This window comes from Salvia splendens, chromosome 7 (assembly GCF_004379255.2).
Source record: "Salvia splendens isolate huo1 chromosome 7, SspV2, whole genome shotgun sequence".
NCBI classification, from domain to species: Eukaryota; Viridiplantae; Streptophyta; class Magnoliopsida; order Lamiales; family Lamiaceae; genus Salvia; species Salvia splendens.
The window spans coordinates 34997756-35024268 of record NC_056038.1 but is presented as its reverse complement, the minus strand read 5'-3'; the positions used below and the strand labels follow the sequence as shown (position 1 = coordinate 35024268).

Here is a 26513-nt window from a genome sequence, read left to right as displayed (position 1 = left end):
ACTCAAGGCAAAACTATTATACAGTAGGTCGATGACAGCTCCAAATACCAAATTTAACGTAATTTTTCGACCGTCATTAACTGATTATGTGGTCAATTGACCCACATAACCCCACCTAGACCCACCATTTATCACACTATATATGATCAATAATTGATACCCAACTAGATATATATAAGTTGACCATTCCATAACTCCATCGCTAGTTTACTACTATTACTAATGAAAGAAACTCATAATGATCATTGATTTTGCTTCGTTACATTAAAAACGATCATTTTCAGTCAATTTTTTTTGGCATTCAATTTATGATAATATTTTTTCCGTATATAATAGTATAATACAATTAGGACATTCACATATTGGATGACTCAGTAATTTCTCAACAATGCCTATCATCAGCTTATCGTACTTTGTGTTTCAATTAATAAAAATTAATTCAAGTAATGCATTATTATCCATTAGAAAATATTTACACATAAACCATCACGGATAGCGACCACACACCAAGTCATAATATATTTTTCTTCAGGTAATAATTTATAATATGGTAAATATAAATTACCAAACCAAATAGTAATATGGCATTATAAATGTTAGAATATCTACATTAATAACCCTTATCCAGCAAAATAATAATACGTCAATATACAGTGTTAGATTATCTTCATTAATAACCCTTATCCAATGAAGTAATAATAGTAATACGGCAATATGCAGTGTTAGATTATCTTCACGAGTAACCTTCATTTAATTCACATACTCAATCTTGAATTTAATAAAATTTACTAATTTTCACAACTACAAGTAACATTAAACCTAATTTATTTACACTCCTTTATGAATAATCATTTTTTTGGATACAATTTAATATTCACAATCCAAACAGAGCTTACCGAAGATGGAATTGAAAGCAATGGTAATATTTTTCTCAGGTTTCTGCCATTAAGATTTCATAGCAAAAAATCTATACTCCCTCCGTCTCAAGATAAATGAGTCAAAAATTTTCGACACGAGATTTAAGAAAATAAGATTTTGTTAGTAAAGTGAAAAGTGAATAAAGTAAAAAAGTTAATAGAGTAGATAGAAAAAATAAGAGAAAGAATGAAAATGACTCAGTTAAACATTTCTAAAGGGAAGGGAAGGTGAGTCGCTTATCTTGGGAGGAAGGGAGTAATTTCAATTCACTTTAATAATCGTATAGGATTGTCAGATACCTCTTTCCCTGCAATCATTTCCCACTGTGTTTTCCCTTTGGACCATTTTGGCTTTTGTGGGGCCTCTCTCTCTCCCCTCTCTCTGCGAGTGTTATTTATCTCTCTAAAAACAACTCTCTCTCTCTCTTCTCAAACATTATTAACTTGCGTTGCGGCGGGAGAGAAGGAAGTGAAGGAGTGGAAGTTAACAATTCCTCTGCTTATACGTAAGCGTTGTTGTTTCGTTTTCTTGCTCTGTTTTTGTTTATCTTTAGCTTCTTGTGAATTCCTCTCTTCCCCTTCCTTGTTGACTTCTCTTCTCTTTCCCACCAAGCCCAAGATTTTTCCTTTTCTGGTTATGGTTCTGGTTTTTCCCTCTCTCTCATCTCTCTCTGTCCGTTTTTGGAGAAAAAAAACCGTCTTGTGATTTCAAAATCTGGATTTTAGTGAAAATTTGCGATCTTTATGTGGTAAAGTTGCAATCTTTTTCTTGATTTTGTTCAATTGTTGCATGTGGTTGAGTAAAGCTTTGAATTTGCCTAGTTGTTTGCAAGATTGTTTCTTTGGGCATGGACTTGTTGTTTATTTGATTTGGGGAATTTATGGGTTTCCTGTTTATAGCAGTGTTCATCAGTTACCGATGGTTGACCAAAATTAAATATGTGTTGTGTTAATTGCACCAAGTTCTGATCAGAGCTTGAGTTAAGTATGCTTTAATTTGGAAGCTTTAATAATACAGTTTGATAAGTGTAAACTTTCGGTGAACTCAACCGTGATGTTTTCAATATGGGCCTTGTGTTTTATTCCTCTTTTGGTTGTTTGGTTAATTAAAGCTTGATTTTCTCCCTGGCCATTACTTTGTCCTTTCTATTTGGTTTATTGATGTTTATTTTCCTTTTTCTTTGTGTTAATTTACTGTTTTTGTGGTGTCTTGTTTAGTGAGAAGTAGGCAGTCTTGCTGTTCCTCGTATTTACCAGAAATTGTGTGGTTAGCTTAGCACATTGAAGAGATTTAAAGTAAGATTTTGCCGGTTTATTCTCCCGGGTTATTGATTGCTAACATCAACTGTAGCTATTGACTTGCCACGACAAGATTTAAGATTGTCCAGTGTGTGATGCTGTGTTTCTTGCAGTAATTTATATGAGTTCCGGGGTCATTAACGAGTTCTCATTGATTTGATACACCACGAAGCATTTACGCGAAGGACTACATTTTCATCAAACCCGAGCCAGTCATGAGTATTGGAGGGAAAGAAAAAAACGCGTGGAGACTTCCTGGCAGAACTGATGCATATCATGCATCTAGTGATGCCAGCTTGTTTTCTTCGTCGTTGCCTGTCCTTTTGCATGGAAAGCGTAAGTGCAAGCAGTTGAAATCCCGATGGTGTTATTTTGGTTTTCTTCTATGTTGTGGTGAAATCTCAGATTTGCTTGTTTCTGTTGGTAGTTAACTTTAATGGATCCAATCCAAGTGGTCTTTCGCTGGATGATGGCTTTCCGAGCCTTAGCAAACTACAACTACGAGATGAAGCATTGGATCCACTCAAAGAAATTGATCCGAGTATGACAGGAACTTTGCTCCCTGGTGATGAAGATGAACTTTTGGCTGGTCTTATGGATGATTTCGACCTCTCTGGCTTGCCGACTCAACTTGAGGACTTGGACGATGATTTCTTTGGAAGTGGAGGGGGAATGGAAATCGAACCTGAAAATCAAGAAAATTCAGTCAATGGAATACCGAGGATGAGTACTGACGCTATTGGCATTAGTAGCATTACACAATTTGGTTTCGCCAATGGTGCTGCTGGATCCGTCAGCGGAGAACATCCTTATGGAGAGCACCCTTCGAGGACGTTGTTTGTTCGCAATATCAACAGTAATGTGGAAGATTCTGAACTGAAGTCTCTCTTTGAGGTATGGTTAACAAGATTCAAATTACTAAAATGTGGAAAGCACTCAAATACTAATTTGTGCTCTACTTTTTCTTTCTGCTCGTGCCGAATAGCAATATGGAGATATCAGAACTCTTTATACTGCATGTAAGCATAGGGGATTTGTGATGATATCTTACTATGACATCAGAGCTGCTCGAAGTGCAATGCGTGGCTTACAAAATAAGCCCCTGAGGCGAAGGAAACTCGACATCCATTTTTCAATTCCAAAGGTCTGAACCCCTGTCTTCTCTTGGTTTTCGCTGTACGTTTTGCTCAATTGTTTATACCTCATGTACAGGACAATCCATCTGAAAAAGACGTGAATCAGGGAACTTTAGTGGTGTTCAATTTGGATGCTTCTGTTTCCAACGACGACCTTCGCCAAATTTTTGGTGCTTATGGGGAAGTGAAGGAGGTACATTCTTCTTACCATGTCAAGTAGTAACATGCATCTAAATGTTACTTAGTTTGCTCGTATTTGATGAACTGAAATGGATACGTTTTAAATTAAATGTAGATAAGGGAAACGCCACATAAGCGACACCATAAGTTCATCGAGTTTTATGATGTTAGAGGTGCAGATGCGGCCCTGAAGGCTTTAAACAGATGTGACATAGCTGGAAAGCGCATAAAGCTTGAACCTAGCCGGCCTGGTGGTGCTCGTCGCAGGTAACCTCTTAGAAAAACCATGCTTTGGGCATAAAGTTGGAATCTTGGTTCCTTAACTCATCATGACTCTCCTCCAGCTTAATGCTGCAACTGAGCCAAGATCAAGAACTAGATGAAACTCGAGGTCTCCGACACCCAATCGGTTCACCCATAGGCAACTCTCCCCCAGGCATGTTAATGGCTGGTCTCCTTATCAGTTCCACCTACAACTTTAATTTATTAACTAACAATCATGGTGTCTACGCAGGTATTTGGCCGAATTTTGGCAGCCCGGTCGAGCAAAACTCCTTGCACGGTTACAGCCAGTCGCCTACTTTAGGTGGGCTCAGTCCTGTAGGAAGCTCTCACTTGTCTGGTTTGGCTTCAATTCTTCCTTCTCATGTATCAAGTCCTGTGAAGATTTCACCCATCGGTAAAGACACTGCACGCATAAGCCATTCGAACCAGGTATTCCCTAATGGCACGCACGGAGCAGCCTATCAGCAACACTTTTCTGTTCCGGACCCGATGATAAATTTAAGTCCTGGAGCTACTTCATCATTTAGTGATTCCAAGCCATCCAGCGTCGGAACTCTTTCCGGTCCTCAGTTTCTGTGGGGAAGTCCCACTATCCACTCCGACCATGTTAGTTCGTCGGCGTGGGCATCTTCGCAGAAAGGCCATCCGTTTCCATCTAGAGCACCGGGAGTTGGTTTCCCATACACCACTCAGCATGGCTCTTTCCGCGGTTCGCATCATCTTCATGTTGGATCTGCTCCGTCTGGTATTCCGATGGAAAGACATTTTGGTTTTTTCCCCGACTCGCCTGAGCCTTCGTCGTACATAAATCAGGCGGCATATGGAGTTCCAAATTTTAGCCACACTAACGGGAATAGAGTCCCCGTGTCTATCAACCTAGGCATTGCTTATGCTGGAAATTTTGCTGAAAGTGGTTCTCCTAGTTCCCGAATGATGCCAATGTCCAGAAATGGACCTGTATATTTTGGAGGAATGGGATCTGCTAGCAACGATGGAACAATAGATCGTGGTCGAAGAAGGGGTGATAGCGGAAGCCAAATGGATAACAAAAGGCAATACCAACTTGATTTGGAAAAGATCAGAAATGGTGAAGATTCTAGGACTACTTTGATGATTAAAAACATCCCGAACAAGTAAGAAACCGTAATGCTTGCTTTATATGTGGTGTTTGTATTCCGAACGCTTATTTACTTCCTATTTTGTCTTCTTATCCATGTGTGAAGGTACACTTCGAAGATGCTTCTCCTAGCTATCGATGAAACTCACAAGGGTGCATATGATTTTCTCTATTTGCCAATTGACTTTAAGGTAATCACATGTTTAGTTAGAGAAAGTGTTCCCTCAACCAGTGATTCGATATTAAATTCCGATTCAGTATTAACTTTGTTGATTTATCTTGATCTAGAATAAGTGCAATGTTGGATACGCCTTCATCAATATGGTTTCTCCTTTTCACATCATCTCCTTCGTTGAGGTATTTGCTTTCTTCCCCGGTCACATACCGCCTTTGTTTCCATGAAATCCGAATATTTGACTAGCGCAACGTGTCTTTGAAGGCATTTAATGGAAAGAAATGGGAAAAGTTCAACAGTGAAAAAGTTGCTTCGTTGGCTTATGCAAGAATCCAGGGAAAAGCCGCTCTCATTTCACACTTTCAAAACTCAAGTTTGATGAATGAAGACAAGCGGTGTCGACCAATTCTCTTCCAGTACGAGGGCCAAGAATCTGACGATATGGTATGCTCTTGTGCACAAATTTCTCAGTTGCACCTTTTGTCATGCTATTCGAATTGCTAACCTGCTGTCGTCTTTGGTGACTCAGGCGGCCTTCTCGTCCAGCAATCTGAACGTTTTTGTCCGCCAGCCAGATGGATCATACATAGGGGACTCCCTCGACAGCCCAAGGAGCGACCCAGATGAGAAGCTGTACGGAAGCTAACATGCTCGTGGAGCAACCGATTCAAATAACACTTTTCGTGGTAGAGTATGTGTTCGACTCTTGTACAGTTTTTGCGTTTACTTAAGTGTTCCGTGTTCTTCACTTCAGTGTCCACTTTTTGTGACGGATGCTCGATCCTCGGAGGCGAAAAACTAAAAAAAGACATAAGTTAATGGTTTAACAGTGGGAGAAGAAGCTGTCAATTGCATTTTCCAATCTAATCTTTGTTTTGAGTTGGTTTTCCTTTCTGGCTATATGTATAGAACTGTCTAGAGTTGGCTGAGATTCTAAAGAAAATGTATAGCTCAGTTGCTCCTTTATTGTACTACTAAGGGAATCATGAATTTATGACATTAATCTTGTTACTTACTAGTTTGTGTCTGTGTTTTCACCTTATTTGATCTTGAATTTGTGACATTAATCACCAAGAAGTCAATGCCCCCAAAAAATGATCTTGAAAAACTCAATCTTGAATAGAATATACTCTAAATAGATCTTACACAAAAATACAAGATTGTCTGTTTTCATACATGTTAAATTGGCAACAATAGGAAGTGAATTCTGTAGTTCAACACAAGAGTCAATAGTTCAGCAATGGATTTGATTCCTCCGGTGACCGTGGCGAGCTGGCCTTAGATTTGGAGGGCGTCGGATATGGATTTCGCGAGGCTCAACACTTCAAAGGGAGCTTTTCCGGTGATGGCTTCAACGGTGAGGGGGCACGAATCGCTGATCCAGAAGTGGCTGAACGCCTTCACTGAAACTGCAGATGCATCGAAAACTTGTCACAAAGAGTAATATGTATATTTGCGTTCAGGTACCATCAACAAGAGACGAAACGAAGCAACCCTACCGTTGTCGTTCTTGTGAACGAATCGCTCCCAAGACTTCTTTGGAAACACGCCATGAGTGACATATGCACTCACCTTTGCTGCACCTTGTGCTGCCAAAACTTTCTGATAAAACAACAAATGCAACAGATTGAATGATATGTTTTTCAAATCCATGACAAATTTGTTTGGCAATAGATGATAACTCAAGAATTCTGTCAAGCTACTAAAAGAAGAGGGCTGTGAGGAATACCTGACATTCGATCAAGGTGCCACCCGACTGAACTAAGTCATCAACAATGACGACATGGCAACCAGCGGGATTACCCTCTTTTATCCTCACTATTCTCTTGTCGCCTTCACGAACTTTGTTGCAGATGACCTAAGGCCATTTATTCGGACATGAAATGATCGCATCAGAAAACGCAAGGCAGAAGAAGAAAAGGTTTAATATTCGCTGAAGGACAAACCATAGGAAAATGATCGAGTAACTTGTGGAAACGTTTCCATGCTCCATCATCTGGAAACGCAACGACTATCTGCAAAGAAATAGAAGTCAGACAACAGGCTCTAATATCCTAATTGTGTTTCAGATCATCAAAATCATTGAGAAAAGCAACAATATCGTATAACAAGCAAACTAAAGCATCGACCTTGTCCGATTCTGGAAGTTGCTGAAGCCGTTCCTTTAATAGTGGGATCCCACTCTCGAAAACAGGTAGAATACTATCACCGAAATAAAACCTCTCCTGTAAAGGAAGGAGCGGACGTAAGTAAAGTATGTTCATCCCATCTCAGACATGTAGAGTTCTCGTAAGGAACTAAGATCATTCGGACTTGACTAGCATTCTTGAAGGATAAAAGACACGACCGGCTTTTTGCTTAACACCAATAGCAGATGATCAGAGTTGTAGGTAATGAAGGAAATGTAAAACTATGAAATCCAAAGACTAAACACACAGAATGTGTAGCTTTCTCCTATTAATCGAATATACTGCAAAGACATACCGCGAGAAATGGATAGAATAGATGTAAAACAAAGACATGAATAATAGAATTGGTGAAAGAAAGGAACCTGCAGAGCATGTATGTCATAGATAACCAGACTGGTCGGACCACCCCTCGAGACAGGGGTGTTAGACAGCATTCTGGCCAAGGTAAACGCAGTTGCAACGTCACCTTCCTCTTCGATTCGCTCAAAGGAGCCAGTAGGGAAGAAAGGCAATACAACGGAGAAGGAGGCACAGAACAGCATTGGAAGTGCAAAAATGACCGAAAGCTGTTCAAATATGACCGCAGGAGAGCTGAAGGATCCTAGAAAGGCAACGTGCTGGCCTCGAATATCATGTGCATTGTTAATGAACAGATTTGGAAATCCATCATCAAAGCTCCTGCATAAACCAAAAGATCAACACAGAGAACAATTGTTTCCTCTCACTCAGATAAGTTTTAAGACAATTTATCTAACCATCAATCCTAATGGCTATACTACACTTTGTAACTTCAAAGTGAGGCTTCATACAGCATAATGTGGTGTCAAACTAATCAATTCTCATGGTGAAACCCTGAAAAAACTAAATCTTTTAAGCATGAGGCCAAAAAAAAAGGGATTTATACCAACAACCAAAACTATTCAAATCAATTTTATCAGAAGGTAAAACAAAACAACATGAATTCGTTGAAAGGACAAAAAATAACAATAAACCACTTTACAACATACAACAGCAGAGGAAATGGCAGGCTAACACAATAAAAAACGAATCTTTTTCCATAAGAAGAAGGAGAAGAAATGTTTGTAGCAACATCTGAAGGGTGGGGATTTGGATATACCTCCAGTTAATGGATTGAAGTTGGATGAGGTTAGATTGAGCAGCAACTTTACGCGCCAAATCCTCAGCTTCCACGCAGTAGAAAAGCAGCACCTTCTTCTTTGTCCTCTCCATCCCTTTCAATCACACACAAACACACACAGAGAGAGTAGGGGAGGATATGACTTGGGTTCTCTCTCTCTTCTTTAAGCGTGTAGGACGGGGCTGACACTGCCACTTTCTTCAATTCAACGAAGAAAGTCTGAGCACTGTCAGCCTGCATTTGCCAATGGGCCGCATATATAATAAAGCTATCAGGGCAAGCTTTCGGGCCGGGCTGACCGGCCCGAAGACCTCAGAAAGCTGTTAATGCGGGCCTGATGCTTTCGGCGGACTGGTCCTACTTTTCTTTCGTTCATATAATTGTGTCTAAAATAAAAATTAACAAAAATATATTTGTGTTCTGTGAGATTTGGATAAAAATATAGGTTTTTTTCTGTCACGATTCCACATTTGGAATGAAATCACGGTAATAAAAGCTGAATGATTGAGATATATTGGTAAATTGAAAGAGTTAGTTTATAATATTAAAATCTAAATTTTTTTTTGATGAAATTTGAAAATTAGAATAAATGTAATAAAACCACTAGACGTGAAGATATATTCTTATTAGAATTTCTTTGATAAATTAGCTTATTTTTCATATGTGTGTAGACTAATCTCTAATGGAAAATATTCCTTAGGAGATTAGTATTTATCGATATTTCCTACGTTGATGATTTTCTGTATTAGTGAATAGTGATATACAAAATGTCTGCGATATCGGATGTTTCGAGACTTCCAAGGACGATAAGTTTTTCTTACAAGTATATACTTTTTGGTCATAACGTGAAATTAACTTTTAAATGTTCAACACATTTATCGTAAAATTAATTGCTGTTGTGTACCATTTTCTAACATGGTGTTGTACATTTCAAGCCTCAAGCTTTAGAGATGCAAACAGTGAATATAGCAAATTCTAGATGCCACTTTGATCATATTTCAAGTGCTTGTGTCAAACAAAGGGATGCAGCCATCCATGGTGACTATGTATCACATACAGTTCTTGAGGGAATCTCCAGCTCCCTGGAAAAAGCAACAAGAAAGAGCAAAATCCGCGATAAAAATCCCGACAAGGGAGACGACGACAGCTGATGTGGTCGACTCGCCAACGCCCTTGGCACCTCCCAAGGTGGTGACACCCCACGCGCAGCTCACAATCGATATTATTGCACCAAACACAGTCGACTTGATCATCGCACTGATTATATCCCACCCTCGGAGGGCTCTCTGTGCAGAATCCAAGATTATGTTAATGCTGATGCCGTAGACGCTATCAGCTAGGAGGGCACTCGACGCCAACCCCACAGTGAAACACATCAGAGTTAGCAAGGGAAGAGCGATACATGAAGCCAGCACTCTTGGAGTCACCAGATAATCAACGGGATTTGCACCCAGAACTCTCAGTGTGTCGGTTTGCTCTGAAACTTGCATAGTCCCCAGCTCTGCAGCAAAGGCGCTTCCAATCCGCCCAGCAACGACAATTGATGTGACCACAGGACTCAGCTCCCTCGAAAAAGCAAGGGCCAGAACCCCACCGATGGATCTGTTCAGCCCTAATCTGGTGAATTCCCTTACAAATTGGATGGTGAAGGCCATGCCAACAAAAGCGGCTGTCAGGAGACAGACACCTACTGATTTAGGCCCAACTCTTTCCAGCTGCTGAAGAGTGTTTTTCCAGTGAATCTTTCCCTTAATAGCTCTAACAACCACCTGCCCTGCCAAAATTAGAACCGACAATCCTCTCCATAAGTACCGAGGAGGTGACCATGTACTCAAGAATGTACTCAACTCAAGATTCAATACGGGTGCTTCACTTATTTCTTCTTCTCCCTGCATGGAGACACTTGTGTGCCCATCTGTGTTCAGGACAAAACTATGCTCCCTCGGTTGAACAGAAGATAAAAGCTTCAAGGTCTTAGCTCCTTCAGCAAAACTAGCTTTCTCAGCAAGGTACTGGAAGCGCAACGATGCAACTCTTGCAGGATTACTTTTATTAATAAAGCTTCCTCTGCAGGGATTTTGGAGGGAAAAAGGTTAGAAGGAATTAAAAAATTACTGTATATAGTATTCTACCGTGTTCCGAAACACAGAGAAATACAAAGGGGGCAAAATAAAGCAAATAAAAAGGACCTTTTGGAAACATTGATAACAGGGTGGATCTGGGTAGCTGCCAGCATGTTAATTTCTTTATGACGACGCACACGCGTGTGTGGAGAAGAAATAGTACAGAACCAAGACCCAACACTACAGAAGTATTCTGGCAGTTGTAAAGACAGTTGACTTCCTCAGAAGCAACATCTGAAAACTAGAAACCTGCAGTTGTAAATGAATATTCGAGAAACGATTTAGCTATTAGTAGTGACATACTACAATAAACCACATCAAATAACCAATGGAAAAATTTAAAAGTATGACATGTATCATTCACAACAGTCCATAAATACACCACCAATACAACTATAGCACTTCTTGGACGTCCTTTATATAATAAAGTTAACAGGGGGACAAGCAATGAAACCATGTCCATCCTTCATTGAAGGATTTCCAAGTAGTTTGTATGAATCGCATTGCTAAGTGCTAACACATAATCAATGGTAACATAATGAAGATTAAAACTCAATTTATCACCCTTAGATTATAAAGTTCTAAGAAATGTATACATCAGTGATTCTATCAAAATGTAGTCTATATCTAGTTGCCTTGTCTAAGTTCCCAACTTCCCATAACATGAGCTGTGCAAGGTATTTAGATTTAACTTGTTTTAATTAATCTAAGCGAGCAATCAGATTAACGAACGAATCATTTTTCAATTAGCAATTGTAGAAATCTGTTTCTGCGCTGCAAGAACTACATACTAATAAACATGGCTCAACTCTTTGCTTCTTATTTCACAGTGACAAAAGAGGTGGAGTAACTGATCATTCATTCAAAACAATAGCATTAGCAATCAGTCAAGACTTTCTCACAGCAATTCAATCGAAGAAATAAAAAACTATACTATAAGATTCCAAACATGGTATAATACGCAATTCATAACTCAGATTACTAGATTGGAAACGATAACCATATAGTTCCTGACAGATAACCAAAATGCATTCATCAAATTCAAGCAAAGTTTGACAACAATTAATAAGTATTACTAATGCCATGAGTTTGGTGTAGATCTGTTGTATTTTAGCGGTTATTACGCATGAGATAAAGCATCGGAGCATAAGATTTGGGCGTTTTGTCACACATTTCTGGTTATCACTTTCCTTTATAAACACGTACATATCACAGTCAAATTTAGTACATCAAAAAGCTTCAACCAAAATGCACAACTTCAATTAGCCCCAATTAGCCAAAATCAAAGAATTTGACTTCAAATTACAATATCTCACAAATCTAATTAATCCAATCTTCCAATCCATAATTCAATTCGTAAAAATAAGAACACTCGGAGAAGGAGATACGACATCCGTTAAGAAAGTTGACCTGATGAACAAGTAGAATTAAGGCTTATTGATGCTGAGTTGAGGCTGTGAAGAAGGCCGCAAAGACAAGTCCACAGCGGCAGCGGATAAGAGCTCACGTTCTGGTCGGTCGGCCGAGAATGAGGAAGAAAGGGGGCTGAGTCGGCGGCGGCGGTGAGTTCGCCGGAAATTCTGAGAAGAGAAACGAATTAGACAGATAAAGTGTGAGAAGAGAGAAATATTTCTTATATTATTAGAAATCTTATTTTGAAATAAAAGTTATAAATATTTATTTTATTTTTTATTGTTTTATTATTTAGTGGGTTGGAATTACTGTAGTTTTGTATTGGGCTTTTGAGAATAATATCCATGGGCTTGGAGATAATTAACAGGCTTGGGCTCTTGTTTCTTTACTTTTAAAAATGTCAATGGGCTTGGGAAAAAGAAACACTAGTAAATAATGAGATTTAGTGTCACAACTATTTATTTAATACTAATATTTTAAATATATATAAATTATTTTTTTTTGAGATTATCAATTTTAATAGTTATTCAATAAAATCTAAAATAATTAATCATACTCCGTACACTCTAATTCAAAGTAATAAATATTTGATAACAAGTAGTAATAAAAATTGAATTAAAGTACATAAACTATGAGTTAACTGAAAAATGAAAGTGATACAAATGGATTGATGGACGCTCAATCAAGTATATTCTACAATTTGTTTGATATAAAAGAAATGATGGGAGTCTAAAATTGGAGAGCTGACAAATCTTTCTGCATAAAAAACAAAAAAATAAATAAATTAAGAAATAAATTAAAACAAAAACAAACACTATATCCAAGACTAAGACTATAATAAAACAAATTAACGAACAAACACAACAACCCAGTAAATGGACAACACGCGTTATGACATTGTCTGCCAGCGTCTTCCACTACAGAGGTGTGACGTCACAACTCTAAGTAGAAGGAGAAGTTCCAAACAACAATAACAAATCACCATCGGTCCTTAAAGTTCATTTTCCTTTTTCTTAGTATCTTTTATATTAACATTGTAAACGTATAACAATCAATCAAGGTCGATCCACATCTTCATAATTTCCTAAATAATTACTAGAAATAGAATCAAATATTTCAACATATATTGATTTATTCACTTTGTGAAAGCCTTTAATTTGTGGTCAGCTGTATAATTAATGGTTTTTCTATGCCCATGCATGCATGATGCATATAGAGCTCATTCTTGTTCTTATGTTCACCGAATCTCTCTCTCTTAAATGCTTTCTATTATTATCTTTTAAAGAGGTTTGAACTTTGAAGCTTGTAGGAAAAAGAGAGTCAATCGTTATCCATGTCGCCGGAATTCGGATCATGACGGCGCAAGCAGGGCCCCACCTCACACTTCGTCTTGCTTCTTCTGGCCCTTTCCAAAAGAAGATACTCACATTAATATTCGATAATTATCAATTTATTTAATCTGTATAATTAATTAGTTTCTGCATTAAAGATATTCACATTGCCTCCCCTAAGTGAAAAGGATATCACATTGCAAGTCAAAGTGATAAGGATCAAGTACAATGATCAGTGCCAACTATGACCATTATAACAAAAACTTTTTGTAAGATATTGGATTAAATTTGTAGCATGGGTTAATATAAAAATATTTAATGACTTTAGGTGTATGAATCTAGATTAGTAAAATAATTTCATACATGAATTCCATGTAAAGTTGATGCAAGAGATACTACTATAAGGTAATCGGATATCGTTAGGGGTGACAAATTTTACATGCTTACGACCCAACCTGATAACACACAAAAGATGGGATCATTATAAATCTTGTGGGTTGGGTCATTATTGGATCAATTTGATGATGGCCTAACTAAGACCTAATCTGAATCCGACATGGTGGAGAAAAATTCTCATGTGTGAACACAAATTCGACTTGCTATATTTAAACTCGAACCGGACCTGACAACCCGGACTTGAGTTCTATAAGTAAAACTTGTTACTATTGTAGTTCAATAAATAATCATCCAATAAAACCGCGATTTACACTATTCAAGCATGATTTATACAACAAAAACTAGATTTATACTAACATAGAGAACAAAACTAAAATATATATTTTTCTTAAAAAAATAATAATAATATAATATTTTAATTGCTCACTTGAATTCAACTCAATCCAACTGAAAATTATGGAGTTCCTAATGAGTCAACCCAATAAAAACACGAACCCAACAAATTTTGGCCTAAATCTATTAATTTCGTGCGTGTTCGTGTCTTGTCAAAATTGTCAATCCTAAACTATGCCTAAGTTCTTTTATAGTGATTTTGGATAGAACATTTTATTACTTTTACATATTTCTATTTCAAATTGCTTTCATATGTATAGCTATTTGCCAATATTGACTCTAGGCATTTTTTAGTATATTTAAAAAGTTACCCGTAAGAACATAAAGGATATTCAGTATCCATTTAGATGTTGTTCAGTTGTTATAACTAATTATCATATATTATTACACTTAAAATTAAAATGTAAGATTATTATAGTTGGAAGAATGGTGGCTATGACTTATTATCATATGATTATTTATCTATAATTAAGTTGTAAGATATAATCGCATGATCCCAAATACATATTTAATCCTGGAATAAAAGCTTTCAAAACAAAAATAATTGAATTAATTCAACAGATAGGTTACAATGAGATGAAGAAATTCAAATTAGTCTCTAAGATATGTAAAAACATTAGTATAAATACAAGAGTATAAATACAATGAGATGAATTTGACCAAACTTCTTATTTTCAATCAATCGCCTCTAATATAAATACAAGAGTATAAATAAGTAGCAAGTATCTCATTTCACTGACGATGTGAACACATGTAGACATATAAATGCGTTGATATTATCTCATTTCTATCAATCGAACGTAATATATAAGAACCTAATGTTTTATCTCTACAATTTCGCACATATACTCACTTAGAAGAGTCCCTTACTTCGGAAATTCATCAACGACGTGAACGTAAGTACGCTTCCGTTTTCTTTATTGTTCGTATTCAACATGCTCTCATACATGAAACATCAAATTAGGATTCTAACAAAACACACTCCCTCTCTCTCTCTCTCTGTTACACTAAATAGTAACTCCTTACGCGTGTTTGCATTGTTGTATTAATTTGATGAACCGTGTTTTTTCACATGAACTGTCGAAGGCACTACACATGTTATTGGAGGGAAGTAAAGAAATAAAAGGTGACTTAACGCGTTGTAAGACTATTCAAAACTAGAGAGAGAGCATGCAAATGGTATGCAGACATTACATTCACATAGAATGATTGAACATTCACCAAACTCATTGACAACTATTGCATGATCTATTTTTCTTAACTCGACCGTTGCAAGATTTTTTCAACCCAAAAAAGATTTATCCCTTAACATCCCAATTTTGGCATCGACTGTTCCAAGTAATTTGTCATCTCCTCTAGGCTTTAGGTAAATACCAAAAAAAAAAAAGAGAAACAAACTTCAAATTCTTGGTGAAATGCAGTTGGTATTCCAACTACTATTAACGAATTTTTAATTTTTCCGCAATTTAAGCGTGCAATCTAGAATAGTTACACTTAAGAGAGAGAGCTAAGCCTACTACACAAGATGAGATACAATTAAATTAGAAATATAGAGACGTGTAAATAATTATAGCAGTATGAATAACAAACTAGTACTCAATACAATGTTTTAGAAAATCGGAGTGGTCAGCTATCGTCGAAGTTCTTAGTTCATGATTTAGCGGTAAGACCAATCTAACCACTGATCAAGCCGAAATATTGTATGGAGTATCAAATTCATAAAATATTTAAGTAAATACAGTACTATTATATATAAAAAAATATTGTAAAATTTAGTGAATAAAAAAGACATTTCCAACAACTTGAAACTCAATAACAATAAATGCCAACAATAGGGATGTCAATCGGGCCAGCCCACCGGGTTTCGGGCCAACCCTATTCGGGTTGCGGGTCAATCGGGTGCGGGCTAATCGGGTTGTTATTTTTTCGGGTTATAAAAGTTCAGCCCTAACCCTAAAAGCTCGGGTTTCGGGCTAGCCCATCGGGTTAATCGGGTTGCTACCGATAAAATTAACATGCGATCAATCCAATAAATAATAGTGAAAATTAGTTATATTTATAAAATGTAAAATATTTAATTATAATAAATTTGAGATATATGCGTAAACTCAAATATTAACATGATCAAATACTAATATTTGAGATTTATGCAACATAAAACATAAACATCAAGAAATTTTAAAGCATGTTTAGAAATTTAAATATATATTTTTAGTGAATTTGAAGTTTCTAATTCATTTATCTATTATTATATTAATAAAAACTTAATATATAATTTATATATTTAATATATAAAATGGAAAGTTATTTTTTCAGTAATCTGTATTATAAAATAATCAATGAAGTGTCGAATTAGAGTCAAACAAATAGAACAATATAAATTTTATCGGGTTTCCGGGCCAGCCCATCGGGTTTTCGGGTCTGGCCCTAACGGGTTGCGGGTTAATCGGGTGCGGGCTAATTGGGCTGTAATTTTATCGGGCTGGAAATTTTCAGCCCTAACCCTATAAATTTGGCGGGCTATTCGGGTCAACCCACGAGTTGCGGGCTAAATTGACATCCCTAGCCAACAAGTCAATTAGCTAGCTTATACACAAACAAGTTCAAATATCATAAGTAATAAACCTAAAACACACTATCCAATATTCATCTCTTTTAATCTTATTTTTGACTTGAAGATTGATACGACTGAAGTCATTAAAGTCATCGTTGATATTATTAGGTTCGTTTCTAAGTCACCGAGTCATTCAAGGTTTAATCAACAAGCCGATTCAAGGTCGAACCCATCAATTTTTCCGATTTACGGCTGTGAAAATGCTCAATGATTTTATATCTAAATCGAACTGAACCGGCAGGTACAATTTAAAACACGGAGTATACATAACATAACCAATCCAGTTCCATTTATTGCACATAAGGCCATCCACAACGCGTCTCGCGCCGGGCTCGCGTCTCGTCTCGGAGAGACGAGACCCCCGCGAGACGCATTGCAGCGCCCATCTCGTCTCCAGCTCGCGACCGTCTCGTCACGTAGCTCGTCTCGGAGAGACACGAGACGAGCTGTCTCGCCACGCGCCAGGGACACGTGGCACGTCCCCATGCGTGCGTGACGCCCACTCGCTGGCCCGCGAGTGGGCGTCGTCACTGATGACGCAATAATTCATTTTTTAAAAAAAAAATCGATTTTTAATAATTTTTTTTTTCAAACGGTAATATTACCGTTAAATATTTATTTTCATTTTTTAAATTTTTAATTTTTTTACTCTATAAATAATTCTATTCCATACTCATTTCAAACACAAACACACATCTATTCCTCTCAAATCCTCTCTATCACTCCAATTTCCATCTTCAATCAACTCAAACAAATGGATCCTTTTGAGCAAATGCGCCAATTAATGGAACAATCACTCGAAGAAGATCGACGACGAGAGGCGGAGGAAGCCGCACCACCCCCACGACGCTCCCGGAAGTACATCAATCGGAACCGGGAGGAAGCCGCCGCACGGTTAGTACGCGACTACTTCTGCGATAACCCGATTTGGGGAGATACCTATTTCCGTTTTTTTTAATGTTAAGTTGTAATATTGTTTTAATTTTAATAAAGTGTGTTTGTTTAAATTGAATTGGGTTTTAAAAAAAATTATAAATTAAATTGAATGAATAGTAATTAAGAGACGGTATAGAGACGGTTAAGAGACGGAGCGTTGCAGGTTCCGTCTCTTAGTTAAGAGATGGAGGAAAAAAGGACAGTGGGGCCCTCAAATAGTGCTCAAATAGTAGTTAAGAGACGGTATAGAGACAGCGTTGTGGATGGCCTAAGAATTTGTTACTTTCTACCCCAAAAAAATAGTTAAAGCAAGAAAAATATTCAAAACAAGAAGTCAACAGCTAGTGATGGGCGGCGACTGCAATTAATTTACTCTGAAACAAAATAAAACCAAACTTATTATTGGCCCTGTTAAAAAAATGTCAAAGCCCCACAAAATCATAAATCAAATTAAATTTCAATATATGTCCAAACTTATCTCAACATCAATAATGATCCATCCACGAAGTAGCTTTAACTTAAACACCTACACACAATCCCATACGTTAAATTAAATTCCCACTTTTTCAAACATAAAAAAAAGATGGAGGTGAACAACATATGACCTACCCAATATTGCTCACCTAGGAAAAGAAAAAACTATGTAACTTCGTTAAAAGGAAGAAGAACAAGAAGAAGAAACCCTAATAAATGCCACCGGTATGGCTAACCAAATTTGCATGGTCAACCTCCCCCCACCCTACCCACCCACCCCACTCACCCTACCCACCCACCCGCTCCCATCCCTCTTCAGACCACCTTAACTACCACTATAAATCCCCTCATCTCTCTCCATCCTCATCACTTCTGCTCTTGTAGCATTCAGAGTACAACCCTCCAAAGCACAAACACAACCAAAACCATCCCAAGGTACAACCCTCCAAAGCATAAAAAACACAAAAAAAATGACAGTTTCAATGAGAACAATGGAGTTCCCAATGCTCCTCCTCAAGCTAGCATACTCCTTTCTCCACCATTTCCTCTCCGCCGTGAAGCTCAAGAGCCACCACACTTCCCCCCTCAAAAACCACCCTCCCCGCTCCCCTCCGCCCCCGCCCCTCCACCACCACCACCCAAGCATCTCCAAATTCACCCTCCAAAATCGAAAATCCCAAACCCTCATCTGCGACATCCACCGCTGCCTCCTCCGCTCCCCCTCCTTCTTCCCCTACTTCATGCTCGTCGCCTTCGAAGGCGGCGGCCTCCTCCGCGCCCTCCTCCTCCTCCTCTCCTCCCCATTCCTCCTCCTCCTCAACCACGACACGGAGATGAAGGTCATGATCTTCATCACCTTCTGCGGGATGAGGGTGAAGGATGTGGAGAGCGTTTCAAGAGCTGTGCTCCCCAAATTCTACCTCGAAAACCTCAACCTCCACGCCTTTGAGGCCTTGGAATCGGCCGGATCGAAGGCGGTCTTCACCGCCGTGCCGAGGGTTATGGTGGAGGGATTCCTGAAGGAGTATCTTGACGTCGATTCGGTCGTTGGGACCGAGCTGCGAACCGCCGGGAGATTTTTCACCGGCTTGGTTTCTCCCGGTGGTTTGCTTGTCAAGCATAGAGCTCTCAAGGAGTTCTTCGGCAATAAGAGGCCCGATGTCGGCATCGGTGCCTCCACGCTTCATGATCATTTCATGATCTCTCTCTGCAAGGTATTGCTCAAGTTTAGTCGAATTCTGATTTATTAGTTAAAAAATAATGAAATTCAAAATTGTTTGAGAAGTTTGACATAAATGATTGGAGTCAAATTAAGATTGATGTTTTCCTTAATCATTGAAAATGATGTTTGTACTTTTCACTATAGTACAATCTCGTTGCAACAAAGAATCTTGGTTTTGTTTTTTCTAAATAAAACTTAAATTCTAGACCCACTCTTTAGTAATCTTTGTCATGTCTAAGTACTTGCCGACACAAATCAAGTGATCAAAGCTTTATTTTTTTAATAAATTTATCTAAATTTTATGTAAATTGTTATGCAAACAGGAAGCATATGTTATAACACGAGAAGATAATAACTCGAAAAGCAGCATAATGCCAAGAAGCCGCTACCCGAAGCCCCTAGTCTTCCACGACGGCCGCCTCGCGTTCCTCCCGACACCCGCCGCGACGCTCGCGATGTTCGTGTGGCTCCCAGTCGGGATCCTCCTCGCCGTCTTCCGCCTCTTCATTGGCATCTGCCTCCCCTACCCCCTCGCCATCGCCCTCGGCACCGCCACCGGTATCGACCTCCGCATCTCCGGCCACGCACCGCCGCGCGTGGCCGGCAGCGCCGGCGTTTTATACGTGTGCAGCCACCGCACCCTCCTCGACCCGGTGTTTCTGAGCACCGCCCTCCGGAAGCCGCTCACCGCCGTCACCTACAGCCTGAGCAAGATGTCGGAGATCATGGCGCCGATCAAGACCGTGAGGCTCACGCGCGACCGGCGCCGCGACGGCGACACGATGCAGCGGCTGCTGGCGGAGGGGGACCTGGTGGTGTGCCCCGAGGGGACGACGTGCCGGGAGCCGTACCTCCTCCGGTTCAGCTCCCTCTTCGCCGAGCTCGCCGACGAGATCGTGCCGGTGGCGGTGGACACGGAGGTGACGATGTTCTACGGCACGACGGCGAGTGGGCAGAAGTGCCTCGACCCGATCTTCTTCCTGATGAACCCGCGGCCCGTCTACCGCCTCAGGATCCTCGGGAAGGTGCCCAGGCGGCTGACGTGCGGCGGGGGGAGGACGAGCCATGAGGTGGCGAATTATATACAGGGAGAATTGGGGGCGGCGCTAGGGTTTGAGTGCACCAATTTGACGAGGAGGGATAAGTATTTGATGCTCGCCGGAAACGACGGCGTCGTGCCGGAGAAGAGGAGGACTGAGAATTGATACATATATATTTATGTTATGATGATGTAATGCATGATTCTTTCTTTTTTTTTTGGAATTTTTAGAGTGGAAATATGTTAATGTTGGGCTAGTTTATATGAATATAGTCTTTTAATGTTTTGGTTTGTGTGTGTGAATTTGAAATTACATCTAATTGGAAATGATTAGTAAACTAAATATGTTGTGTTTGGATCTTTACGACGGTTGGGAAACACTATTTTGTTCCCACATTGGCATGCAACTGATCAAGTAAAAACAAAAATAAACCATGCCATGTCACCTTTGTTAGTCGTGGAGTTTTTTGTGTGTGCCACTAAAACCTAAAATGAGTTAGGTAATTAGCTCCAATATATAGTACTTCCTCCGTCTTCTAATAGGAGTCGCTCTTTGACCGGGCACGAGTTTTAAGAAATGTAGAAAAAAGTTGGTTGAAAAAGTTAGTGGAATATGAGACCCACATTTTTATATTGGTTTTATAATAAAATGTGAGTGGAGTGAGTTAATGGAATGTGAGGCCTACTACCATTTATGGTAAAAATCAAGAGTGACTCTTAATGGGGGACGACCCAAAATGGAAATTAGCGACTCTTATTCGGGGACGGAGGAAGTACTATAAAACCAATCTCATTTCTGGTTTTTGGGAAAAAAAACCTATCTTTAAGTTTACACTAAACTCAAACCCAAAAGTTTTTCAAATTTTTTTAGTAAAAAAACATAATATAGAGAATATTCTTTTAAGTTTGAGTTTAATGTAAATGGTTGGAGTAGAATCATTGATATGACATTTACACTAAAATGAGTTTAAGTTTTGAGTAAATGGTTGGGGATGCTCTGAGAGAGATGTTTATCGAATAGTATGTATTGTTAGGGCGCGAAAAATTATAAAATTGATAAACCTATGATAAGTTTAGTGTATTTAAAATTTGATTGGGAAAATCATGAAATTTAATGGTGTTTGCCATTGTACGTCCCGCAATTGAAATTATATACTTTCTCCTTTCTCCTTCCATAGTAGTGAATGCATTTCTTTTCGATACATAAATTAAGAAAAGAAATGCCTCTACTATATATTATGGAACGCTCAAAATGGAAAAATGACTCTAATACTGTGGAACGGGAAGAATATAATTTGATACTCAGAGATTTGAGTTTATAACTTCGTCCAAATTTTCGTACTATTTGAAATCTTCATCACAATTGACACCTACTCAAATCATCATCTTTGAGGTGTCAATAGTAATACTCCATAGTATTACATTTAAACGATCTGAACATTTTGTTGTGACATACAGATAATTTTTTTTTGGTTCTTTGTTGACTTTTAAAGCTGCGACAAATAATTTTATAAATAGCTATAATGGAGTCAAACCTAAGAAGTTAATGGACATGCACACAGTTTCATGTGGATGTAAAAAGTGGGTATAATTTTCAAGATGATTTACTGTGAAGCGATGATTATGGAATTAATGTCAGAAATAGGAAAAGGAAAAAGTCAACGTAACATTAATGTGGGGCTGAAGAGGCAGCCAGTGAGAGGATTGTGTAATTGTGTGTATTAATTTAGTTATTAGTTCTGTACTTATCGATTAATGCTTATTTTGTTATGACTTATGAGTTATGAGTCAATATAAAACATTGTTTCTCTAAATATATGAGAATGTGCTATATATAAATCGAATTAGTGCTTTAATTTGAATATTATTTTATTCATTAAATTAATAATTCCTTTTCCACATTGAGTGAGTTGCATTTATTTAGTGGGTCACCCCATATATCAAGTTAGGTACAAAAACATGGGCGAACCCTCATCAAAAGTTCAAAACCATGTCCATATATCCATCTCTCTCTAAAAAAATGTTCGATCATTTATTACCCTCTAAATGAATTATGATTCAATTTTAGTGTTCAATTTTTTTTTAATCAAACATATGTGTCAAGCATAAAAAATAGAGAGATTGAGAGTCCTCATGGAAAACAATTTGGCATAAAAAAGTAATTATATATGCTAAAAAATTTAAATGGAAACAAAAGTTGTTAATTTTGGCAAGCCATGCCACTTAGTTATAAGTTTATTATATAAAATAAAAAAGGAAAAAGTAAATCTTATACAGTGAGTGCAGGGAAATTCAGCTAGCAACTGCAATCATGACTGTAGTTGCAATTAATGTATAATGTTGATAAACAATTAATTTATTTATTCAAACGCATGCAGATATCCTCTTTTATTTCCACTATCTCTGATGCTCTCATTTATTTCCTGTCGCCACATATAAATAAATGATAAATCACTATTCAATGATATATCTTTCAAATTATTGAACTTATTTACCTACGTACACATAAAGACTGTACATTTTCTTGTTATATAATCACGTATAGTTTACATTTATATACGTGTGAACTTTTCTCTCTCTTCTGCATATGATCGAATTATGTAAGCAAAAAAGAAATACTTGATAAAAAATGGAAAATTCATTTATAAGTTGTGAACCATGCAACTAAAGAAATTACCACATACAAGGTGGCATAGTATGTATGTTGTTCATTTTGATTTATTTTATTTTTTCATTCCAGACGTAATTTTTCTTTATTGAATTTGTTATTAATATTTGAGTTTTGCCTGATTGTAAGAACTTTTATCCTCATGCTAACAATTTCGACAATAAAAAATACTGATGTCACACATTTAATTACGTGTAAGTCGATATCTCTATACAATTCAACTACTACTACTACTACTAATTTAAACAGCCAACATGTTACAAATAAAATAACTAACACAATTAATAATTAAATAGAATTGCCTTGCATTTATACACAAAATTCCTTAAGTCCTTGCCATAATAAATAAAGTAATAAACCATAATATTAGACCCCGATATAAACTCTCAGCCGTCCGATATCATCTTCACCCTCCAACCATTCCCCACTCTTTTCCCTGTCGCTCTACGCCAGATGTACACGATTATAACAACTGAACAAGTGGATAGCAGCCTATGGTACTACACGCTGGAAGATTTGTACCTTAACGACTCGTAATCGGAAGTGGCACACAGTTTCTCAACCGGCAAACCCAACGCGCCGCCCAATTTCTCATCGCTCCACCCTTCCTTCATAGCTCGGTTCAACCTTCCGACAGATCCAGGGCTACGCCGAAGCAATTCCGCCACCGATCTAGGATTTCCAGAGTCCAAACATGCGGCGGCGGCTTCGAACTCCTCCGCCGCGTCGCCAATCGCCGAATCACCCAAACGATCGACTAAATATTCAACAATGCCGCTCACCACACTCCTCGGCGCGTGGCCTCCACCGTCCCACAGCCAAACACGCGCCACGCCGCGCCTGATCGCCGGAGCCATTTCGCGATCGAAATCCGCGCCTCTCATGACCGAAGAGCTCACGCTGATCGCGAATCGATCCCGATCGCCGTCCATTTCCGCGGCGGCGACGTTATCGGTGAAGTTCCGATCGACTAATCTGATCTCGATGCTCTTAATCGGCTTTTTAAACACGTCGGAATCGGGGAAGAGGAGCTTCTCGATGCTGTCACTCGCCTTGATCGCCGCGCGCGCGGCTCCGTCGTTGGACACGTAGAAGAGCTTGAATCTGCTCGCGAGGAATGCGTCGGCCGATTCGTTGGCAACGGTTATGGCGAAGCCTTTGGACGCTTCGCGGTTCGCCCAAACGGAGACGGCGGCGATGATCGCCACCAGAAAAAGGCGGGAAAAGATGGCGGAATTTGAGGAGACGAGCTTGATGTTGTCGTCGTCGCCGAGCGGTGAGGAGGCCGCGGTGGTGGAGGGGGATAGAAGTGGATGGTGGAGGAGGCGGCGCCGCTCGAGCTCGTCCATGTGTGTAGGTGGTGGAGAATTGAGATTAAAGTGGGAAATTATTATGAGAACCCGTTATAATTGTGTAATAAATTGGGCAATTAGTGTCACAAAGGTGTGGGGAGTAGTGACATGTGACACGTTATAATTGTGTCTATGGATCAACTTGGCACTCATTAGTTGTCAAATTTATGATAAGTAATTCTGGAACATGTGTTTCAATTTTTATACTCCAAGAGTAACGTGGTTAATAAAATTACATACTTATGAAATACATAATATTACTTTGTCCATCGTCAAATAATCTACTAGTACTCCACTATTCATTTGCAAAACTCATCAGATTAATTCACGGCTATTTCTCTTTTTTTGGAAGGACCCAGATGATAATGCACTTTTTCTATCTGAGTAATCATAAAAAGTTCATTTGAGAAACAATTTTATTAAATATTTGGGGATATATAAGCCCTAACAAGAATAGACTAATTATCAAACTGCGAAAAAAACAAACAAATAAGAACTTACCTGAATTAGCTTGATGTATTTAATTTGCTTTGTTGATTGATGTTGCACCCTCACCTCTATCAAAATAGGATTCACAGGTTTTAGACTGATTCTTGCTTTTCTTATCTTCACCGCTTTTCTCTATTTTCTCACCTTTTCTACTCAACTCAGTTATATTGTCAAAGTTCATCTACACACATAGAATAAGACTGCTTTTTACTTATAGATTTCCATACCAAGATTCTCATTAGTGTGCGTGTGTTGGTCGAGTGATAGAGTGGTTAATGCCCGATGCCAAAGGTCTAATTCTGTTCTTTGTAACACGACCTTTAAATTTATGTTTACTTACCAATATGTTACGCTTCAACGAATGAGATTGTAGGTAGGCCCGTAAATCTAACATGATATTGGAATAAACTTCACGTTCGAGCCGAATATGAGATGTCAAATGATTGAAAAATAAGCACCAGTTGACATCAAGCCCTACCTCAAATTAACCCTCAAATATCATACAAAAAGGCTCCCATATCTCAAATATTTAATCAAATCCATCATAATGTTATAACAATCAAATATGCTATGTAGTGAAAATAGGGGATGCAGCTCTGTTTAGCAGCTGCTGAACTAGCCGGAGCGACCAGCCGACCGCCTCCAAAAACTCTAGATCCGCTTGAGTTAGTTATATTCAACATAGATGAACTTGTGCTGCAAAATCAAGCCATTGATTGATCAATAAAATTAAAATGTCACAAGTTACATATTATTATTATGAAAGTAACATTCACCTAATTGATGGATATTTGCATGTATCATAACCTGCACAAATTAACCAACACTCATCAAATAAAATTGCAAGTGATTGAATGCAACTTCTATGTATGTAGGTTTCTTACTTGGATCAGTGCTGGTGGTGGCCGCGCGCCGCCAAAGTTGCAGCTAGTAGGGATGGGATTCCTCTGGCAGTCGGCTCCCCCGTGGCCACAGGCGTAGTCGAGGGCAAGCTGCAGCGCGGCTTGGGAGACGGAGGAGGTGGCGATGCACCAGCTCCGGCCCGAGGGAGTGGGTGAGTTTGTGGTCATTTGTGGATTGTTAGGGTTCAATGTGGTGGGGGTTAAATCAGGGTTGGATTTAGGGTTGGATTTGTTGTTATTGTTGGGAAAGGGTTGTTTGCAGTTGGAACTGTTGTGATTGGGGTTGTTATGTCCAAATGTTTAGTGGAAAATTTGACTGATTCTTGAAATTTGATGTGATTTGGTAATTTGGAGCTTGAACCTGATAAACCATAACAGAATTCATGAACTACAAGTGTTTAAATAGTACTCACATGTTTTAATTGGTGTTTTTACTATCCAATTGTTGAAAAAAGATATGTTAAATAGGATATAGTATAACAAACTTACAATGTATTTCATATGTACATTAAAAAAAAAGTCATATTTTATGGTGTGGTGCGACTCATTCTCGATTCACTTCCTTCGGTATAGATGCCATGTTAAGTCTCATATCGTCTTTTGATTAGGCCGGAGATCAATATGCTGAATTATAAATTTATAATACTACTCCATATTTTTAATTATGGCTAATGCTATCTTTATAATCACACCATTATTCACTCATAACTTTTTGTTAAAACTCG

At 38.5% G+C, this 26513-nt stretch overlaps 5 protein-coding genes across 8 annotated transcripts; 2 read left to right on the top strand and 3 right to left on the bottom strand.

Annotated features, from left to right (window-relative positions):
• Positions 1 to 1264: 1264 nt before the first annotated feature.
• On the top strand, positions 1265 to 6127 carry LOC121741177 (protein MEI2-like 5). Of its 4 annotated transcripts, XM_042133873.1 has the most exons (13): positions 1265 to 1423; positions 2330 to 2552; positions 2644 to 3110; positions 3202 to 3360; positions 3429 to 3545; positions 3648 to 3799; positions 3877 to 3968; positions 4047 to 4950; positions 5041 to 5125; positions 5223 to 5291; positions 5374 to 5553; positions 5639 to 5795; positions 5864 to 6127. In XM_042133873.1, exons 2-12 carry the CDS (start codon positions 2432 to 2434, stop codon positions 5753 to 5755), a joined length of 2463 nt encoding a protein of 820 aa, XP_041989807.1. In that variant the 5' UTR covers positions 1265 to 1423; positions 2330 to 2431; the 3' UTR covers positions 5756 to 5795; positions 5864 to 6127. The 4 variants fall into 4 exon arrangements, with proteins under 4 accessions (XP_041989807.1, XP_041989803.1, XP_041989804.1 ...); XM_042133869.1 differs by having other exon boundaries at positions 5639 to 6127; XM_042133870.1 differs by lacking the exon at positions 1265 to 1423 and adding an exon at positions 1453 to 1666 and having other exon boundaries at positions 5639 to 6127.
• Positions 6128 to 6204: 77 nt separating this feature from the next.
• On the bottom strand, positions 6205 to 8679 carry LOC121741178 (ribose-phosphate pyrophosphokinase 4-like). Its single transcript, XM_042133874.1, has 7 exons — positions 8416 to 8679; positions 7661 to 7976; positions 7239 to 7334; positions 7056 to 7124; positions 6839 to 6967; positions 6609 to 6711; positions 6205 to 6518 (listed from the first exon to the last, which is right to left on the bottom strand). Exons 1-7 carry the CDS (start codon positions 8526 to 8528, stop codon positions 6388 to 6390), a joined length of 957 nt encoding a protein of 318 aa, XP_041989808.1. The 5' UTR covers positions 8529 to 8679; the 3' UTR covers positions 6205 to 6387.
• Positions 8680 to 9285: 606 nt separating this feature from the next.
• Positions 9286 to 12181, bottom strand: LOC121741469 (protein TRIGALACTOSYLDIACYLGLYCEROL 1, chloroplastic-like). Its single transcript, XM_042134229.1, has 3 exons — positions 11970 to 12181; positions 10626 to 10808; positions 9286 to 10503 (listed from the first exon to the last, which is right to left on the bottom strand). Exons 2-3 carry the CDS (start codon positions 10670 to 10672, stop codon positions 9486 to 9488), a joined length of 1065 nt encoding a protein of 354 aa, XP_041990163.1. The 5' UTR covers positions 10673 to 10808; positions 11970 to 12181; the 3' UTR covers positions 9286 to 9485.
• Positions 12182 to 18503: 6322 nt separating this feature from the next.
• LOC121741464 (glycerol-3-phosphate acyltransferase 1-like) lies at positions 18504 to 20664 on the top strand. The gene is made up of 2 exons (XM_042134224.1): positions 18504 to 19330; positions 19662 to 20664. Exons 1-2 carry the CDS (start codon positions 18587 to 18589, stop codon positions 20541 to 20543), a joined length of 1626 nt encoding a protein of 541 aa, XP_041990158.1. The 5' UTR covers positions 18504 to 18586; the 3' UTR covers positions 20544 to 20664.
• A 2533-nt stretch (positions 20665 to 23197) lies between these two features.
• LOC121741472 lies at positions 23198 to 24482 on the bottom strand. The gene has a single exon (XM_042134234.1). The coding sequence runs from the start codon at positions 24392 to 24394 to the stop codon at positions 23546 to 23548; it is 849 nt and encodes a 282-aa protein (XP_041990168.1). The 5' UTR covers positions 24395 to 24482; the 3' UTR covers positions 23198 to 23545.
• Between the last annotated feature and the right edge of the window lie 2031 nt (positions 24483 to 26513).

What these genes read in the sequence shown, in the direction of transcription:
- LOC121741178 (XM_042133874.1), bottom strand. Translation starts at nt 8,528, where the DNA reads ATGGAGAGGACAAAGAAGAAGGTGCTGCTTTTCTACTGCGTGGAAGCT. An exon ending in AACTTCCAGAATCGGACAAG is followed by an intron (nt 7,125 to 7,238) that starts GTCGATGCTTTA and finishes ATTTCTTTGCAG; the next exon opens with ATAGTCGTTGCGTTTCCAGA. An exon ending in TACTCGATCATTTTCCTATG is followed by an intron (nt 6,968 to 7,055) that starts GTTTGTCCTTCA and finishes AAATGGCCTTAG; the next exon opens with GTCATCTGCAACAAAGTTCG.
- LOC121741472 (XM_042134234.1), bottom strand. Translation starts at nt 24,394, where the DNA reads ATGGACGAGCTCGAGCGGCGCCGCCTCCTCCACCATCCACTTCTATCC.
- LOC121741177 (XM_042133873.1), top strand. Translation starts at nt 2,432, where the DNA reads ATGAGTATTGGAGGGAAAGAAAAAAACGCGTGGAGACTTCCTGGCAGA. An exon ending in AACTGAAGTCTCTCTTTGAG is followed by an intron (nt 3,111 to 3,201) that starts GTATGGTTAACA and finishes CGTGCCGAATAG; the next exon opens with CAATATGGAGATATCAGAAC. An exon ending in GCCAAGAATCTGACGATATG is followed by an intron (nt 5,554 to 5,638) that starts GTATGCTCTTGT and finishes TTGGTGACTCAG; the next exon opens with GCGGCCTTCTCGTCCAGCAA.
- LOC121741469 (XM_042134229.1), bottom strand. Translation starts at nt 10,672, where the DNA reads ATGCTGGCAGCTACCCAGATCCACCCTGTTATCAATGTTTCCAAAAG. An exon ending in GTTATCAATGTTTCCAAAAG is followed by an intron (nt 10,504 to 10,625) that starts GTCCTTTTTATT and finishes AAATCCCTGCAG; the next exon opens with AGGAAGCTTTATTAATAAAA.
- LOC121741464 (XM_042134224.1), top strand. Translation starts at nt 18,587, where the DNA reads ATGACAGTTTCAATGAGAACAATGGAGTTCCCAATGCTCCTCCTCAAG. An exon ending in TCATGATCTCTCTCTGCAAG is followed by an intron (nt 19,331 to 19,661) that starts GTATTGCTCAAG and finishes TTATGCAAACAG; the next exon opens with GAAGCATATGTTATAACACG.